This window comes from Citrus sinensis, chromosome 8 (genome assembly GCF_022201045.2).
Source record: "Citrus sinensis cultivar Valencia sweet orange chromosome 8, DVS_A1.0, whole genome shotgun sequence".
Classification (NCBI taxonomy): Eukaryota; Viridiplantae; Streptophyta; class Magnoliopsida; order Sapindales; family Rutaceae; genus Citrus; species Citrus sinensis.
Window position 1 is genome coordinate 28539712 of NC_068563.1, and position 20296 is coordinate 28560007.

At 33.8% G+C, this 20296-nt stretch overlaps 2 protein-coding genes across 4 annotated transcripts; one reads left to right on the plus strand and one right to left on the minus strand.

The window, feature by feature from the left end:
* Window positions 1-775: 775 nt before the first annotated feature.
* LOC102621723 (transcription factor MYB59) lies at window positions 776-2340 on the minus strand. 3 transcript variants are annotated; one of them, XM_006488193.3, is made up of 3 exons: window positions 2046-2340; window positions 1812-1941; window positions 776-1674 (listed from the first exon to the last, which is right to left on the minus strand). In XM_006488193.3, exons 1-3 carry the CDS (start codon window positions 2164-2166, stop codon window positions 1155-1157), a joined length of 771 nt encoding a protein of 256 aa, XP_006488256.1. In that variant the 5' UTR covers window positions 2167-2340; the 3' UTR covers window positions 776-1154. The 3 variants fall into 3 exon arrangements, with proteins under 3 accessions (XP_006488256.1, XP_006488257.1, XP_006488255.1); XM_006488194.4 differs by having other exon boundaries at window positions 2014-2337; XM_006488192.4 differs by having other exon boundaries at window positions 1812-2337.
* A 10399-nt stretch (window positions 2341-12739) lies between these two features.
* LOC102622408 (protein SOSEKI 5) lies at window positions 12740-16432 on the plus strand. Its single transcript, XM_006488195.4, has 4 exons — window positions 12740-13323; window positions 13788-13857; window positions 13926-14816; window positions 15944-16432. The coding sequence occupies exons 1-4, from the start codon at window positions 13068-13070 to the stop codon at window positions 16098-16100; spliced, it is 1374 nt and encodes a 457-aa protein (XP_006488258.1). The 5' UTR covers window positions 12740-13067; the 3' UTR covers window positions 16101-16432.
* The last annotated feature ends 3864 nt before the right edge of the window (window positions 16433-20296 follow it).

The following is a 20296-nucleotide window of genomic DNA, read 5'->3' on the forward strand; positions in this document are numbered from 1 at the left end:
CATTTTTCTTCCTCACCTTTTTTCTTATTCTTCTTTTTTTTTAATCAAAAAAATCTATACCATTTAAAACTATGTGCTACTTTTTCAGGGTCAGCTAAAAATAATTAGCATCTAGCCATAACGGAATTAATTAAATAAATGTAATGGACTTGGGTGGGCAACCACTAATCTTGTATTTGTTTACAAATTTTCAATAAAGGTACTCCTAGGACCATTTTGCAACCAGAAGAAGAATCATAATAATAATAATAATAATAATATTTCCATATTAACAACTCTTCTACGAAACAACAACCTGTAAATTGTTAACCGATGTCAACTCACCTTTTGACCACCAGTACTCACTAGTTTTAGTTTTTGGCAGGCAGGTAAATGTTAACAACCAACAACATTCTTTAGTTTCTCTTGACGACTGAAAGTGAAATATTCCTGAGCGCGAATTATTCTTGTGCATGCATAGCGTGTTCTAGAATATATATTTTTTCCCCTTTTTTTTTCTGAGAGATTCTTATACATTCCCTAATAATTTTTACTTTCCCTGGAAGATTCTTATGTTCATCACCATCAACAGTTGTTTTCCTGACAAAGTTGTCAAGGCACAAAGCCAAAGGAATGTTTGTAACTGTTTTTACTCCTGCTTAATTTTCAGAGCAAACAAAAAGCAATTGGTTAACGGATACTTTTTGGTTTCACATAACTCACCCACTTGCTGCTGCTAAGGACTGAAAATCACAGTACCTCCTCAGTCTCGAACATATTCTATGTACAGAGCCAGTTTGATTTGAAAACAAGAGCTTAATTAAAAAGTGTATTATACAAGTACATCCACGAAGATACAAGACGATCACATCGTCAAGGGAGATACAGCAACATCAACAAACAAGGTCCTCTCTTTTCCTCTCTGAATAGTAAACAAACAAAAACACAAGGACATACACTAAAGGTCATGCATACAACACGGGGGGATGCTTATGTGTATATATATGATTACAGTGGTATGCCTGGAGAGACTTGATACATGCAAAAACTATTTCAGAAAGCTTGGAGAAAACCCATGGTATATTTTACAGGTTAGAGAGATATAGCTTCCAGAGATCATCTGAGGGAGATATTATTAGCTATAAACAAATTTAAATAAATTGAATTTTGATTAGCTAGCCAGTTAAAGTTGCGGCCCAAGAGGAAATAAATTGATCATCAGTAGGCAGATTAATCATCATCTTACTCTCTTCATCTGCTTCATCCATCTTCCATATCGAATCCCAGGAAGAATAACCCCAACAAGCTGGAGAAGCCATTGGTGATGGACAAGCAAAATTGACATTGCCGTTGCCATCCTGTTTCATAATCTTTTCTTCAGACAATTCAATATCCTTCCAAATGTCATCCATGGAGTAACAACTCGTCTCATATTCCTCGACCAAAGCAGCAGCCACACGAGTTTCATCGTTTCCGCCAGTGTCGTAAAAACTTGCCTTCCCCTGAGGAGGAGGACAGGGCATCGAATCAACAGTTGTGACAGTTGAAGACGGGGAAGAGTAGTTAGAGGACGAAGAGGATGGAGAAGAAACAGCACGTTTCCTCTCTTGAGCCTTCTTCCTCATATGAGTCCTCCAGTAGTTCTTGATCTCATTATCAGTTCGCCCTGGTAACTTGCGAGCAATCCTTGACCATCTGCACAGGGTGGTCGGGTCGTTAAGCTATTTAAATAAACAAGAATTAATAAAAAAATAAAAAATAAAAACTGTTCAGAGTTCAATAATCCGTAAGCATATATGTATATGGTATATTGATGATGATGATGATCAAACCTATTTCCCCATTTGGCATGGAGCTCGAGGACTAGGCGCTCCTCCTGAGGAGTCATCTTGCCGCGTTTAAGGCCAGGATGCAAGTAATTAACCCAACGAAGCCTGCAGCTTTTGCCTGTTCTGTTCAGACCTACAACAAAATATTTCATGTAGTTAAAAGAGTTGCTCCGTCGGAAATTCGTGTATCTCCGAAAGAGCCTACCTCTATTGTATTGTCTCCCGCCACCTTCAAACCTGAAACTTTCGCAATAAAATCCCAACGCCGATCGCCAAACAGCTGCACAAAGTTCACCAGCAGTATGTCCTCCTGCTCTGTCCATGGCCCCTTTCGCACTTCCTCTTGCTGGAGTACCATTTTCGTATAACTAATTCAAGAGCTATCTTATCTCTTCTTCTTCCCGACTCTTGATTCTACTTTTTTCGCTGGTATGTTTTTTTTTGCTTTCTAGTTAAGGCAGTACACGGCAATCTGAGTGTACGCTCAGTGATATTTATACATGCAAGACTCCAATGTTAGAATCAGATAGTGCTTTCCGATTATAATTATATCAGTACATACGAAAATTCATTTTGCATCTTCACCGTACATGTGGTACGCGTGCGCGTGCTGGCTGATCTCCGAGTTTTGATTAATTGTGATAGCCACCTTTTATGCATCTCGATGTCACCCATTACCAAAAAAGAATATATATATATATGTATAACAAATAATAAAACCAAGATCGTATCACTCTCTAACATTACATACTTTCTTCTTACTTATCAAACCATTATTAATTAACAAAGACTGATATGTTGTTAAAGTAGTTTTACACCCAACTCTTCCTGTTTACATTATAATCATAGGATCCCATCTTCAAATGGGTGTTTGTTCAATCACATATTAATGACTTGAACATTAATCACTAAAATTAATGGGGAAAGTAGAGATTTGTTCATGTATTAAGTTATTAATTTGGGGACATTAAATTAAAGTGGGAAAAAGTGGCAACACTGAGTAAAGTCTAAAAAGGACGAAATATTGGGATCAATAAGAATAGGATAATGGAGGTTGCTAGAATTTCTCCTTGTATGCATTACAAGTTGAGGAAATGATAGCAGTGTCCCTTGACTTTAGTAAAGGCCACACATACGGAGAGGCTGAGTGGTAAATTAAACAACAGAAATTAATCAACAAACAGAAAAAGTATAAGAGGACAAAACTTGAAAAGCAGAGAATACGACTGTTTAGGTGTCATTCATATAAGTAACCTTTTTTTTTTTCCGTCTCTTGCAACGATGAAAACGGATTGAGATATTATTCGAGGAAAAATTATTCTTAATTGCGGAGAAGACCACCAAATTGCTTCTTGAAGAAAACTCTTTGAACCGATGTCATTACTTTATTTAGTGCTTAACGTATTAGAGATGTGAGAGTGTCTTGAAAATGTGAAAAGGAATGGGTTTGTTTATTTATTTCGCGGTATGAAATGAGGGTCTAAATCTTCACACCATTTACCCTTTGGAAATCTTTTAAGCTAAGTTTTTTTTTTTTTTTATGAATTTCTTTTTAATTTGTATTAGAACAACTAATTCATATGTACCTGATAAGTTTTGTAAAATTTAATTCAGGCAGTAAAATTGCAAGTGGTTTGCGAACAGCGTGGATGCCTTGAATTAGAAAATAACTTTGGAAAAAAAAAACAAAGGAGTATCGAGATTGATGAAGTATTATGCACAACAAATATAAATTAACTGCTTTAACTACAGCAGCATACTTTTTTTAATCAATTGCCAGATAGATAAAGATGACAAAGCTGTGAATTAACTAAATATTAAAATTAAGTTTTATTTTGAGTATTTATACTTATTTTTAATGCGAACACGCTGTTAAGCTGTATAATTTATTGCACGATTTGAAGCTTTTACAGTATGTGTAGGATTTGGGAAACCGTGATCATAACAAATAATGATGCATTCTCCATCTAAAAATGGCTTTTGGTATATGTTAATGGCCATATAATTAATTTCATGAGCCAGTTTATGTATAAAGAGAGCATATTGGTTCATGCTGCCAAGATCAGAACTATGCGTCAGCATGCCGCCAAACAGTTCTAACTTCTAAGAAAATAAATGTCATGGAAACGAGGAACATCAGCACAATTAATTTTGTTTGTTTTCAACTGATAAGTAATTTTTTTTTAATTAAATCAATGAATAAATTATTTTTATTTAATTAATGTATGTTTTATTAACAACTTTAAAACACTAATTTCGCACTCTTATATTAATTTACTTATTTTATTAAATAATTACCCATCACAAATTTTTAAAAGTCAATAAAAAAAAAATAATCAGATCAATAATGAATCTTTATTCAAACTTAATTGAGTCGTTCTGTAATATCTCTTCTCGTTCAATAACCTGTCTCGTCATATTTTATCTCTCGCTCGTTTCATTTTCGATACGTTATATATGCTTAATTTCTTAAAAATTCAAGGGGTATTTTAGCCCGTCAAGGAAATTACAAAAAATGAAATGTATAAATTAATTCCCCTCATGTTCAGATGAAATCATTGCATATCTTGTGTCAAATGACATAATTTGAAATTGGGATTGTTTGCCATGAATTTACCGGCCATGATGATTACTACATATATAATAATATTGTCATTCTACTCCGCGGAGGAATAAAAAATTATGTTGTTTTTATGATCATTTTGCAGTTTTAAATTATTTTTTTATTTTTTCTATCACTTTTAAGATTTTTATCTTTTTTCTATATATATATATTAAATTTGAGTGTCGTTGGTTTTGTTTTACTTATTTATACTAAGAGAATTTTCTTGTAAAATAATATTTTGTATTTATCTATTTTTAATAAATTCACTATATTTAAAATTACTATAAAAAATTCAAAATCTTAATTTTATTTATTTTGAGTTATTAATAATATTTTCATTATTTAGAAATTTTGTTTCTCATCATTTATCAACATTTTAGATTTCTCATCGTCACTAAGATGTAAGCCATCAATTCTGCAGACTCCTTTGTTTAATATGAGCCTTAAAATGCCACTATAGACACCAACAAGCTCCAATGTTTATTGGAATGCAAACGTGGCTTTATTTATTATATCATGATATTAAATGTAATCATCGAGAGAACTAGATTATGAATGAATCCCATCACATATCGTCATGCTCCTGGTCATTTACAGGACCACAAAATCAGTCCTAAAGTCCTTGGCTTAGAGAGATTTCAATACTAAACTCTCTCCTTATTTCATTTTCACTTCACTTGACATATCTTTGATAAATGAAATTCGATTAAGAGGGGAAACTGTAGTTCAGTAGCATATAATCATAAGCACTAAAACATTAAATTAATATGATAATTAAATAAAGAGATATTTAAAAGTGCGATGTGGCATCATATCATATGCCTGTGCATGCTAATACTAACCCCCCCCCAAAAAAAAAAAAAATTAAATATGTGGTGGTAATGTTAGGAATGTATCCAGCATGAGCATTTGGTTTCGAATTTTCAGCTTAGCTCCATGTACATATATAAGACAAAACAATTTTGAAAGGGAAAATTAAAATGGTATTTGTCAATTCTTGCTCCTTGTTTTAAGGGTTTCTTCTTCACCTTGGAGCTAATGGAATGAAGATAAAAAGAGTGTGTTGCAGCAAAAGGATGAATCAGTGTGACAGGGACACCACCATTAATTAAATTCTATGGCCACCCCACTTGGTTTAATGCCCACAGCCATCTCTTTCGACACGCAAATTATTTTCTTCTTCTCTTCTTCTCCCCTTGCTAATAAAGCTAAGTTTTTCAATTATTTTTCCCCCCCTCTAAGGAAGAATATACTCCAACGTGACTATGCTTTGAAGGAGTAAGGCTATATATGCATGCATCACTAGAAATATATATAATATAAGTGGGTATGGTAAGATGGATAATTTTTAATTATGTGATAAGATAACATTTTGTATGTGGGTGTTGTGCATTTTTATTTGGTTTATTATAGAGATAGATCTTGAGAATATGGTTGATGATGTAAGAGTTTGCACTAAACTTATCAAGTTTTAGTGGCCTAGGGAAGGATGAAGCTTGTCTCACATTGAATGGAGCAAAGGTCCCATTCTATGGGATGCCTTATATAGTTATATTGTGATTTAGGCTTAGCTTGAGGTTATGTGTAATCATATATGTAATTGAGTTGCCCCGTTACTAATTATAGATGCCCTTACTCAGTTTAGAAAGCAGATTAATTATGATGTTGGGTTTTAACTACTTAATAGCTGTTTAAGCTATGCTGTTACGTGGATTATAAAGCTTTTGAGCAGCCAAAACTTTTCTAGTTTTTTTTTTTTGTTCCTTTTCTATTGGAGATAAAGGAGATATTCTTTTTTTATCGCCATTTCTTTTCTGGAATATTGATCAGTCAAAGACAAATAGCCATGGTGATGATAATCGACTTAGAATGATTGAGAAAGTGATGAGTCCAAGTGGGTCACTTTCTATTTTGATATATATATGGTCCTTCATTCATTACAGCAATTTGCATATTTGATAATAAAAAGAAACAGAAAATAATTAATTCTAGTGAATAATGGCTCGGATGATTCTTCAACTTTCAATTTGATTGAAAAAGAAGAATTATATAATACAACTTCATTAATATTCAGTATATTCTTAATCAATTCTACATATTTGGATGTGTAATTATTTGTCTGCCGCGACACTAATTCTGATTAGAATCAATAGAATGATCACCACAACATAAAGTTAGGAACTATGGGAAGATTCTTCAATCATCAATTTGATTGTAAACAAAGAATTATAAAATTTGAGGCTTCCAGTGTTTAAGGGGTCGAGGAGTATTGTTTGATATGACATTGTGTTCTAGAATTAATAGGTGTATTATAGTCAAATCCTGAGTGTATGAGATAAAAATAATAAATAAAAATAAAAATAAAATTGCAATCAAATCTTAATTTCAACAGCCTTTTAATTTGAATTTAGAATCAGAAGCGATCAAAGAATTGATAGTGTTAGCATGTATATGGAATATTAATGGGCAAGGTTTGAGATAAGTCTTTGAGCAGAATGAAAGAATGAAAATTGAAAGTGCAAGTGGGGATCCATATGCTTGCTTAAAATGGCACACGTTTCTCTTGGTACTTGACGCAGATGCATACGTACGATCATGTTCTTTAATTCGTGGCAATTTGTAAATTGTTATATAATTGGAAGATTGGATGAGATAAGGAGATAAGCCACGACTGCGACGCATTTTGTTTTCCTTTGTTTTAGTATTGCTAATGCAACAAAAAAGTCGTCATTTAGGACAGCAAATTTGAGATTTAGACACACGATGATGATGTTCTCCAATTGCAAACAACTATTATTCGAAAAAAGTTATATAATATATATATATATATATATAAACGGAGCATTTTGGCCTGGAGGGTGAGCTAGCGACTAATTAAACATGAAGCTGGTTTGGTTTCAACAAGGGTGGTGGTTTGAAAAAGGAGATGAGTTGTATTAATTCAAAAGGAATAATTGTTTTTGGAAAATAGAGTCTTTTTATTTTAAGATACAAATAAAAAAAAATGAGATAAATATTGTGGAAAATCATCCATCCATATATGATACTGACAACAGATAAGTGCAAACTCATTCAAAGTATCAATAGTTTTAGTATAATCTCTCGACATATGACCAATTCTAAAATCTTATTTTGGTAACAATAGATGATCCAACTCGATAATTATTGAATCGCTTTCTCACTGTAAGAATGTTACTGCTATTAATGCTGCTTAAGTGTTAATCACTGGAATTCATTGATGTAGGAAGCATATTAGATAAAATTAATTAGAGTTTACTAGGAATTATAATGTTTGGGTCAATTTAGAATTTATTATTTTATTATAATTTATCTTGTTTTATTAAGTTTATTTGAGTCACGTTTGTAATTATAGTCTTATTAGGATTTGAGATTATTTCTCTTATTTAAAAAAGATTAGGATTAAGTTAGCTACTAATATATATAGGCTTGTTATTCATAATTTATGGTAACACACACAAGTTTATCATTAATAATGTTCAGTATATTGTCAATTGAGATATTTCCTCCTTTGTGAGAGCCCCTTTATTGAGTTTTCAAGAACGTATAATAGAATGAAATTTATTATCGCTTCCGCCCTGCGTCATTCATGAACATTTTTACATGTAATTCTAAAATAGAGACAATCTTTAAGCACCTTGGTGTATATATCCATTTCCACTGAATTTTTGTCACACGAAACTAGGGATGGCCAATAGGTCGGGCTGACCACCAAAAGCAAAGCTCATGCGTGCTCATGCTCGTGCCTAAATTTTTTTTACTTAGACCCGGCCTGGCACACACGTTGTGTCGTGCCGTGCCTAGCCTAAGAAAAAAGCCCAATAAGCTTTTTTTAAAAAAAATTTTTAAGGGCGCATGCTAAGTTGTTGGCGTACTTTTTTCAAGTTTATGTACTTTTCTTAGCTCTATACCTTTATTCAAATTTAACAGAATTGAAAATTCAAAACTCAAGTCCATATTTAATAATAATAAGAAAATATAATATTAATTATTAAGTTTGACCTTATAGTATTAGAATTTTTTTAATGCTTAACAACAACAATAATAATAATTTTTTCTTAAGAGTTAATTTAATTGTTAACTTGGACTTACATAAAGTCATAAATCATAGTTCACAATAATATTAATACATATTTATAAAATCATAATAATTATAATTTTATTCATTAAAATCATGATATCAATTATTTATTTAATAAATTATAAATATAAATCAATTATAGTATTTTTTAAATTAAGAATTAAATGAATTTGAAAAATTCAATTTTAAGTTATTTGTAAAATCATAAAATTTTAAGTTTACTTTCTGCGGGCTTTTTTATCATGCGGAGCTTAACCTATCTGTAATCGTACCGTACTTTTAAGGTCCGCGTGCCTAAAATTCTAAGTTCGGTGCTGCCCACGTGCGTGCTATGCCGTGCCGCGTGCCCCCACCTAAACGTGTTCGTGTCGTGCCGTGCCACGTGCCGTCCAGTCCATTGACCATCTCTGCATGAAACCAAACCCCAACCCTGAGATCGTGAAATTAGGCAGACCGTGGCCTGACTATTCACTATTCAGCCAATCCTTCATTTGACGACATTGTTGTTTTATTCTCTGCTTCTGAAAGGGACTAAAACACGCGAGATTACTGGGGTGGCTTTGGTAACGTGGATTCGGTACCCCTGGACTTTTCTTAACGCCGGCCCCTTACGTATGAGCTATTTGGGCTTACAACATCTGATCCGTTTAGATCTCTGCCGCTTTGGCACGTTGACCCAATGCTGAAATTTCTTTTAGCTCTGCCGTCATCTGATAATGTGGGGAATGAAAAAATCCAAAAAATAAAAATAAAAGGACAGGGTAGCCCACGCTACCGACCTTAATATCCATCAAAATCTAAAGGTCACGAGTCCTTCATTTGTACATGGTCGTGTCAACATCGTCTTGTCGATGAACAAAAACAACTTCAATCCTGTAGCTCTCATTTTCAAATTAAACATTTTAATTGACAGCAGCAACCATCTCTTTTGTAATTTGGTAATCATGAAGTTTATAATTCATAAAAATATATTCACGCTAAATTGAATTAATTTAATTATTGGCCTTCGGTTGTGAAAAATTTCCTTTCCCCCATCGCTCATGATGAGTCATGGCACGAGAATTTTCTAAGAACGAGGGACCTTAAAATTGATTTATCAGGACAGCACCCTCGTGGGCTTGTAAGTCAATGCTGGTACAACTTCACGTGGAATTTTGGGTTTCATCGCATGGGAATGAGTATCAACTTTAGACTTTTTTTTGCCTTTGTAGGCAACAATATGTAAAAGAAAATCCAATTAAACTTTCTTTGCCGATAACTTAGACTGCCGACCAAATTCCACACATATTTTTCAGCTCCCTTCTTTGGAACTTTATTTGGCCTTGCCCTTCATCGGGAATTGTGGATCCTCTTGATTTCAATTCATGATCCAAAAAAAAAAAAAAAGCAAGGAAAAAGGATGACCGACGGATTAATGGAATAAAAAATTAAAATTTTAATTTTTAAGACACGTGCGAACGTGATGCAAGTATTGTAATACCTTTAAAATTCATTCATAACTCGTGAGAGTTGTACGATCTATCTACATTAATAAGATGCAGAAACAAGTTTATGAAAATTTTCTAATGTAATCATATCATTTTATGGGGTGGACTGGACGTACAATACGACCGGGATGGGCCTTGGCTCTCTCTTAGTACCCTGCCGTATACAACAAGCACATGTACAGTACCTGGTTCAAGTCTCATGTAAAGGACTCACTTCCCTCCTTACATATATATTTGTAATAATGCTATAACTGTAACCATTTAAATATTGATAGAGCTGTGATTATAACGTAAATACACTGTAATATTATTATTTAACTTATTCAAATTATCAAGTTGAGAAGGTGACTCTATGACAGAGATAGCAATGTGCCGTGTCGGGTGAATAATTTTCATCCATAGGGCATCCCATGCTTAGGCAAGACATGGACTATGCTGGGTATGGCATGACAAATTGATATGACGTGAGCACCAGCCTATTAAGGACGCACATACCCACTCTAAATTTTTTGAAATATTTTTATTTTATTTTTTTATAAAAGTAAAATAAAATATTTAAAAAATTAAAGTTCAAACTTTAAAAATTAAATTTAAAATTTTACTTTACGTCATGATTTTTTTTTTTTTTGCATTGATAAATCTATTAACCAAGTTAATTAAAAATTAACTGAACGATTTGAATCGTTATTATTAATATTTCAGCTTTGAGTCTTAATGTTCTTGTGTAAGTGTGTGTTTAGTTAATAAAAATTTAAAAAAAAAATCTTATATAACTCATAAGTTATTATTATTTATCATTTATCGAATATCAATATTTATTATTGCTGTTAAACTTAATTGATAACTTAATGTGGTTTAAGAGAATCATGACACAGGAAAGCGAAATTTAAAAATAAATTTTAATTAAAATGGAGACCCATGGGCTGTCATTAGAGGTGGCAAAAATACTTGCCCAGTCCGGACCCGGGCGTTGCGGGCCGGGTAATATTCGGTCCGGATATGAAGCCGGGTCGGTCTTAGGCATCATTTGATAAACTCGGAATCCATATTTTATTAAAAAAAATTATAAAATATATATTATTTTAAATATTTTATATTTATTTTACTCATTTATTATACATATATAAAGTTTTAAACACTTAAAGTTTATATTTTCATGTCAAATTTTATTGAAATAAATTTAAAACTTATAAAATTACCAAAAAATAAAAAATACATACACATAAAATATTAAAAAATATAAAATCTGGATACCCGGATTAAAATCCGGCCTGGACCTAAACCCAGACCGGTTGCATCCAGGCAAGGTCCGGTCATGACAATACCCAGACCCGGCTCGGGGTTTTGCCATCCCTAGCTGGCATAGCCTGCAATCCACGTGTGCTGTGCTATGCTGCGGAGCCTGAAATTTAACTTTCGTGCGTGGTAAGGTCGAATCGTTTCTTAATATCCGGCCTTTTGGCAATCTCTGCTGTGTACTGGAAGACATCCAGCTAAAAGATTGGCCACGTCTATTTGCAGATCTTGCAGTACCGTGTAAATGTGTTGTTGCTTATTGATCTGGGCCGTCCAATGGTCACGATCAATCTGATCAAAATGATTTTCTGATGAACGCAGCTTGTCCCATTGTCACGGGGTCTATCATCTCAACTTCTGGTGGACTATTTCAAGTGAGTCAACTCTTCTGATCATATATCTACGCAGATGTGCCATGTGGACAGGCCCCCACTGGATTGTTTTCAGCTAATTTGAAGCGTTGGATAGCGTTCGGCACGACATTAAAAAAAAAACGCGATCATCGGTTAGCAGTCAAAGTTAGGTGTTGACTCAAATCGATTAATGGGCAGCAAGTCAACTCATCCCATGGATTTGAATTGTTCTTGAAATCTTTTTGAATGTGATAGGAAAATGAAAGAAACTATGTCAAAGAGATTTTCTTCTTTCCTCCTCCTGAAAGCGTTGCTTTTTTTTTTTTTTTAAATTATTTTTCCCGATTGTCAGAAGATGCATATATTATATGGACCTTGTGATGTCAATTAAAATATTATTAACTACGGCTTACGGTGTCACTTTGTCAATGTGACAAGTTATTTAATTCGTTCCAAAACTCCATAATACCCGTGATGGACATGTAGTCAGTAGTCGATTATTGTTATTTACAATTAATTTAGGAGAAATATTAACTCACAATTATGGATGATAATTTACCACATTAAAAAAAATGACAATTTACCATAAATAGAATAATTGAAAAATTCAACAGCATCTAAAAACGAAAAGTTACATAAATAAGATGATTGTCTTAATCATTGCAATTTGTAATTAATTTGGGCTAACCCTTAAGGCAGGATTTTGCAATTACAAATTTTCCGCAATCATTCTACGCAAAATTTTCTCAATCACTTCATAATCTGTCTGCTTCATCCCAAAAAAAAAAAGAAAGAAAAGAAAATCAAGACTTAAGAAAAAATATGAAAGTCAAGACCTAATCTAACTTTACTTCATGGTAAATGTTAACTAGTTGTGCAAGAAAGAAATGCTTAAGTTCTCATTCTTCAACCTCGCAGGCCCGCTCACACGATTCGGGCCCGCTCACATGATTCGGATTGTCGAAGGAAATATTTTGAAAAAGAAAGGATTAAAATAATCTTAAATGTCATAAAATCATGGTACAATACTGAAATTAGCAATCTAGTTTGCTAATTAATATATGTTAAAGCTGAAAATAAATTAATATTCAAATACTAAAAACAAAAACAATTAGAAAAAAGGGGGAAAAAAAATTAAAGAGAGAAGAAAATGAGACTGGCAGTACATATTAATTAGGCATAAAAATGCAAAATAATAGAAACTATCATAGGACGGGAAAGTACTGAAATAAAAAACAGCCATCTTTTGTTGGGTAGCTGTTGTCTTCAGCACCCCCATTTTGAACTCTTCTCGTTCCTCATTTCTGAACTCCCCAAACCCCAACAACAACAACTCTATCCGGGCATTCACACTACTCTCCTATAAAACTCCAAAAATCCCCACTTCATTTTCTCTCGCGTTCTCAATCGAGATAAAAAATGGAGTTGAGTTCATCAAAAACGACGACGGACTTGCAGGTTTCAAGGAAATGGAAAGGGAGAGATCGTCAGCAGCAGAGGATAAGTCCTGAGAGGACCAAAGTGTGGACTGAACCTAACAAGAACAACAAGACGAGTGCTGCTGCGGCCAACAGAAAAGTCCCTGTTATTTACTATTTGTCGAGAAATGGCCAACTTGAGCACCCGCATTTCATGGACGTCCCTCTTTCTTCACCTGAAGGTCTCTTTCTCAAAGGTAATATATATATATATATATATCAATCTTGCACTTTCTTAATTTACTATCTGTTTTTCTGTTTGGTCGCCGAGAAAAATGAAAATTTTTTGTTTGTTTGAATTTGGAATGTACAGTTTTTTTTTTTTTTTCCCACCGCCTTGTTTGGTTTTGGCTTGGCTTCCTAGAATCACATGCATGATACATGCCAAGTTGCCAACTGGTTGATTTGGGCTTGAGCTAAGGTGAAACTGAAAAGTGTAAAAGCTCCTTTGTTGTCTGTCTTGTAAAAGTTAGGGAAATAATAATAATAATAATAAAGTTTTGAAATTCAAATTCCATCAACTTTACGCGATTTTTAGCATCCCGCCAAACTCCTTGTTTCCCTCCCTGTTAGCCTGCCGCGAAAAACTCGGAGAAAGTAAAAGAAAAATTGAACGTTGTATGAAAATTTTATATTTTCTTAATATTTTCTTTTTCTTCAGATGTAATCAACCGTTTAAATCTTCTTCGAGGCAAAGGCATGGCAAGCATGTACTCTTGGTCATCAAAACGGTAAATATTCACTGACTCCAACGCCGTCTGATGTAATTACCATACTTACGTTCACCGTCTTGATTCAGGAGCTACAAAAACGGCTTCGTTTGGCACGACTTATCGGAAGACGACCTTATTTACCCTGCTCACGGTCAGGAGTACGTTCTGAAAGGATCTGAAATAGTTGATCCTTCACCATTGAGCGGCGCAAAAGCTCATGAAATGGCAGCTTCGTCGTCGTTTCGAGTGCTCAAATCCGGAGACGAGTCCGCTGATTTCCCTGTTATCACTCGTAGGAGAAACCAGTCCTGGAGTTCTATTGATTTAAACGAGTACAAAGTTTATAAAGCTGAGCCGAACTCCGAGTCGTTCCGGCGGCTCGCTGCTGACGCGTCGACTCAGACGGATGATAAGAGAAGGCGAAGGCGGCCGGTCAAAGTTGATGAGGAAGGAGAGCAAGAACAAAAAAGTCAAAGTCCAAGTCAAGAAATGTATGCGAACCAAACTACCGAGCTGAGCCGGGAGGAGATTTCACCTCCACCGTCCGATTCGAGTCCCGAAACTTTAGAATCTTTGATGAAAGCCGATGGACGGCTGATACTGTGTGATACCAGCAGTAACAATAAGAACAATAACGACGATTCTTTATCGAATCGGACGGCGGATAACAATCCGAGTGGGAGAATGAAGGCGTCGACGGTTCTGATGCAGTTGATATCATGCGGATCGATCTCGTTTAAGGACTGTGGGGCCGGGAACGTGAAAGATCAGGGGTTCTCATTGATCGGGCATTACAAGGCGAGGCTGCCACGTGGTCAAGGGGACAAGAAAGAGGCGGTGGCAGATGGGGAAATCCGAAACTTCCCGAGGGTAAGATTGGAAGATAAGGAGTATTTTAGCGGCAGCTTGATCGAGACTAATAGGAAAGAGGAGGTTCCGTCCACTTTGAAACGGTCCAATTCTTACAATGCAGAGCGGTGAGTGGCATTTTCTTTGCATTTTTATTTTTTAGCTACTTGTCTATTTTTTAAATTTGTTTTTCCTTTTGTTTTGTCAATTTACGGTCTGTGTTTCAGATTTCAGAATTACAGTGATTCTGTTTTTGTAGTAGAGACGGTACGGTTTGGCCTTCTACAGTTTATTACAATAGTTGAATGGGACCCCGTTTCCTCATTATTATTATTTGGCTGCAATCATAGAGAGCTACAGCCTACTAGTTGAATTTACCATGCATAAATTGCCCATCATTGATAAAGTTTTAGCTTGTCAGTACATCAAAAGTAAAAGATACAAGGTTTGCTAATTGATGAGTTGGTTTAATGATTTTTTTTATTAATATTTTACATTTTTTTTTTTTTTACTCTTTGGCAGTACAATTGATTATATTTCACTAATTGAAATGAAATATGTAGTCTAAAATTAGTATTAATTATCAAATTTTCTAGGACAAAGTAAAGCTTTCATTCCAGTTATGTAATAGCCACAATCCACGTAGTGTACTGGTACCAAACGTAGCCTTATATTGATTCATACTTGAAAAGCTAAGGGAGTGTCTGTGAAGATGGATGATTTGAAGTTTCACTGCCAACATATTCTCTCTTTTCGTAGAAAGTGGTGTCATTTTATATTCCTTGCTTGAACCATCTCTCCAAGGATTCGAAGTCAGAAAACTTTATGATTCTCTCTTTGGCCCATTTGGTCTTATTTGAATTTTTGCTAAGTTTGACAAGAAAGCCAGCTAGGCCGAGGCAGCTACATTTTAACTTTCTTCTTCGTGGAAAATAGTCGATGTCTCGGTCATTTCTCTTTCACATTTATGACAGAACGTTATCATATTAATTGCTGGCCGTCGATTTATTTATGATGCATATCTAGATCTTCCCAAGTTGTCGTTGTCCCATGTGTAGTCCAAAAATTGAAATAAATGACTACTGAGATCTCAATCCAATAAATCTACTGAATGCCGCTGCATCTTTAAGTGGTGTAGCAGTACTATATAATACTGCAGCACATAGGGGGACCAAAAATGTGCATGAGTTGACTTCTTGTGTAAAATATTGATCTGATGAATATGAATTTTAACTGGATTTTATTGATTAAGCAGAAGCTCGCAGTCACAGTTGGCAGAGAAAGAGAATGATGGAGTACGAGCAAAATGCATTCCAAGAAAGCCAAAGGCTCTGCCAGTGCCAAGTAACAAAGAAAGCAGTAGCAGTGATGGTCAACAATATGTGAACAAAAGCCTCGAAGTCTCACAATGAGCCAAGCCCCGCAATGTGTTAAAATGTAAATGAAACCGAGAAACATAGGCGAAATATAAGGGCAGTGACTAGTGAATTGCAAGAAACGGCACGGTCGGCGTGGGGCTCTTTCTTTCTCTGTCACTTTCTGTATGGAGTTTTTGGGGATGGAGTCAACGCAGCTGATGCCTTGGTGTTGGTGGGGGGTTGAATTTGCTTTAATTTTGATTGTTTATGAACTATGATGCTAACCCCAATTACCTTTTCTTCTGTTTCTTAAATTTTAAACACTCTTTTTTACTAAATGATGACTTTGGAGTAAGGAAAATAGAATATATTAGTCTTGGTATTAACATTTGCTTTTGAGCTTCATCGTCTTCGAGTATGCACATGAGTTATGTTTAACTGCGAATTATTGCATTTTGACCTTATGGGTTTTAAAGATTTGAGATGTTCGAGACTCTCATTACAAGAAAGTTGCAGTTTTTGATCTATCTTAGCATGTATCTACTTAAAAAATCCACACCGTCCTAGTAATTCAGACTCTTGCTTATCGATTTCCCCCGTGCAGAATTCAATGCAGGATAATTATGCCGGTGAGAGCTCAAGAAAATAGTACTTAATATTGTTGCATTTGTTAAATTACAACGACGTTTCGCCGAATGTGAAACAACGGTTTGTCGCCTGAGGTAGAAGAATGAATTATGAAAACCTCCGTTTAAAGCATATACCATAGGGTCAAAATAAATCATTTACGTAAGTATTCTATTTAACTGACTACATGTCAATTTTCGCTCGTGCGCACTGAATTTAGAGTGCGTTTGGAATTAAAGTGCTGTAACTTTTAAGCTATAGTTAATGTAGAAAACAAACTGTGACTATGAAATTAAAATTAATAATATGTCATAAATATAAATTTTAAATAATAATTTTGATAAAATTATTAAAAATATAATTTATTTTCTATTATACAAGTGAAAATTTATATTAATATAATTTTCAAGTTATAACAGCTAGTGTTTACCAAACATTTTAGTACTGTAGTTTAAAAGTTACAGTTGCCCAACCTCAATTCCAAATGCACCATTAATCATTCTACAATCAGAAAGAGAACTTATGTTGAAGGACAATAATGTATTCTCATTATCTTTAGGAAAATGATATTTAAATCTGGTCAAATCCTCACCTATTTAAAATACATCGTTTAAGTTAAACTAATATAAAAATAATAATTCAATTTCAAATAGGCTTCACAAAACCCCGAGTTTGAGCCGAGTTTGGACCTACTCGAGACCAGCTCGAATTGGTAAAACAGCTTCATGGACTTGGGTTCAAGCACGAACTTTTCACATGTGGGCCGGGTTAAGCTCAACATCTTGGGGGCACCGGTTTTTAAGTTAGGCTTTCCCTTCTCGCATGTTCAAACTAAATTTAAAAAAAAAAATTGTAATGCTGCAAATTTTACATAAATAATAAATAAAAAAAAATTTCAATCTACTTTCTACTAACTAAATTCATTTAATCTCTAACTTGAAAATTCATTCAATCTTTATCAAAAATTTAAATTTAACAACATGATAATCATTAAATAAATCTAAATAACTATAACTTCCAACATATCATAGTTCATAATCATGACACTAATTATCAACATAATATATAAAAATTCTAAAATATCCAATATCTAACCAAAAAAATTCATAGAAGAGTCTCAAAATAATTTTATCATTTTTTTTAAAGCTAGAAAAAAGTCAATACCTCGTGGAGGCACGACATGGTGGCTGTTGGCTTGGAGTGTTGGAGGTGTGATAGCGGCCACATGGGTGTGGTGTGCTTGTTTCAGTGTGTATTAGGGATTTAGGGTTTGTAATTATATACTTATATATATTTTTTTAACTTATTAAAAAAAGGGGCACCAATATGAGTTCCATGTTTTTGATGTCATGCCTAAACCTGTGCCCGAACATATTCGGGTATTCATTTTCAATACCCGGAACCAATTTATTAGTGTATCGGCAAGAACTTTACGCAGACCACATTGGTTGAGTCTAGTTCGGATTCGGTCAAGGCGGCATTATTGCCCCCTTTAATTTCAGATAACACAAAGCAAAAAGCACTTCCCAAAATCAACCACATCACAACCACCACCATCATAACTACTCACAAAGCAACACTTCAAAATCAACCAAAGCAGATTGTAACATGTTGTTTTACCTATTGCCACCACACTGTTGTTACTAAAGATTAAACACGCGGAGAAGAGTAAGTCAGAGAATTTCGATGGCATGTTTGAGCTAAGAGTATTTTGCCAGAGATCACAAGCTAGCTGAGCAAGCATCTTTAATATGAATAACAACCATTTTTTTTTCTTTGGGAGAGATCACATTTGCTAAGGTAATGGTGGCCAAGGTAATTGTGGAAGATACCTTATAATGCCTCTAAAATTATTTTAATAACCTAAAAATAAAATTTTACCAAAAATTTCATGAATGTTCTCTAAATACGCACATGAAGTTACTAAAATATACTTAACTCAAAATGGATATGGATTACACAACTCTTGTACATGACTAATTTGATTTTGGAGTTTGGAGAAGAGTTGGAATCATCACTGACACTGAAACGCCAAAATCTGAAGCACAAGTCATCAGAGCACTTCATTACTGCCGCATTTGACAACTTCTTAAAGTAAGTAATTAATTTCCTTCTTGTAATCAATTGATAGGGTTTTGATACTTAGGGAAAAAGCAAAAAATTTAGGGTTTTATGTTGAAGAAATAGATGAAATTGGTTGTGGGTTCTCATAATATATATTTAAAAACAAACTTTGTAATTGTTTTTCTTCATGAAAATGGTGAATTTTTTATGGGTTGTGTAGATTATTAGTCGATCATGACACAACTTAAGGTCCAATCATACACGATTTAAGGTGATGTTACATTACTACATGTAACACATGACTCTTAGATGTGTATTACATGACTTCTTATAATACATGATTGCATGTGACGTAAGACCTCAAAATTACAAGACTTTTGTCGTAATTGTTAATTCAAAAGAATAACTTATCTCTTTAAAGACTTAATTTATGCTAAGAGTTTATATCTTTTTGCTATGCAAAAATTGTCAACAAAAATGTTTAAAAAAAAATAGTAAGCCGAAATTAAAAATTACTAATTTGTCGTCATTATACCAATAAAAATAATAAAAAAACAACTTAATGATGAACAAGTTGAGATTTTTCGTAACTCAGATTTTTGGCACTTTTTTAACTTAATTGAGATTCGGTTTTGTACTCATTCATTGCATAAATTGATATTGAGGCATTTGCATTCATCCAACAAAGCCATGTATTTTAATATAGTGAAGAAAGTATGCAGATTTTTTATGTTTGAATTCGCATTAGTTACTGGATTGAATTTAGGAGAAATTTATAAACTTGACTTGGACATTGTTGATGACAATAGTCGGGTATGTGATGTTTTGTTGGGCGATTGCACAAAGTTTATAGATACAACGCTAGGTTAGCCATTAGAATCAACTAAGTCAAGGGATGGTATGAAAATGGTTAAATTTGCCATATTATACTTCTTGGAGGTTGTATTACTTGGAAATGAGTGGAGATCATCTATCACTGTGGATCACATTTTCCGTGTTGACAACTTTGAATATTTAAATAAATATCCTTGGGACTGTGTTTGCTTGGAGGTCACATTGGAAAGTATGAAGAATGTAATTGCACTTAGAAATAATAAAGTATGAAAAATACGATTATAATGAGTTGTGGTTTTAAGACTAAACTTTTGTAAGCCTACTTCAAATCTTGAATTTTTTTTGTTAATTTGACTAGTATCTTAATTTTAGTAAATATTTCAAATATTTGCTGCTACTGTTACTATTTCACTGGAATTTTTGCCTAATACAATTTTTTTTTATATGAAAAATTAATGTAGAATTGTTTAAATGACACCTCAAATTTTACTTGTAATGCATTAACATGTTTAATTATATTCGTAATGCATTGTGAATCACATTCTCCATATTGACAACTTTGATTATTTCAATAAACATACTTAGGATCGTGTTTGTTTTGAGGACACACTAGAAAGGATGAAGAATGTGATTGCAATTAGAGATAATAAAGTATGAATAATGCGATTGTAATAAGCTGTACTTTTAAGCCTAAACTTTGGTGAGCCTAATTCAAATCTTGAAAA

What these genes read in the sequence shown, in the direction of transcription:
- LOC102621723 (XM_006488192.4), bottom strand. Translation starts at nt 2,131, where the DNA reads ATGGACAGAGCAGGAGGACATACTGCTGGTGAACTTTGTGCAGCTGTT. An exon ending in CATGCCAAATGGGGAAATAG is followed by an intron (nt 1,675 to 1,811) that starts GTTTGATCATCA and finishes CACCCTGTGCAG; the next exon opens with ATGGTCAAGGATTGCTCGCA.
- LOC102622408 (XM_006488195.4), top strand. Translation starts at nt 13,068, where the DNA reads ATGGAGTTGAGTTCATCAAAAACGACGACGGACTTGCAGGTTTCAAGG. An exon ending in TGAAGGTCTCTTTCTCAAAG is followed by an intron (nt 13,324 to 13,787) that starts GTAATATATATA and finishes CTTTTTCTTCAG; the next exon opens with ATGTAATCAACCGTTTAAAT. An exon ending in TACTCTTGGTCATCAAAACG is followed by an intron (nt 13,858 to 13,925) that starts GTAAATATTCAC and finishes GTCTTGATTCAG; the next exon opens with GAGCTACAAAAACGGCTTCG.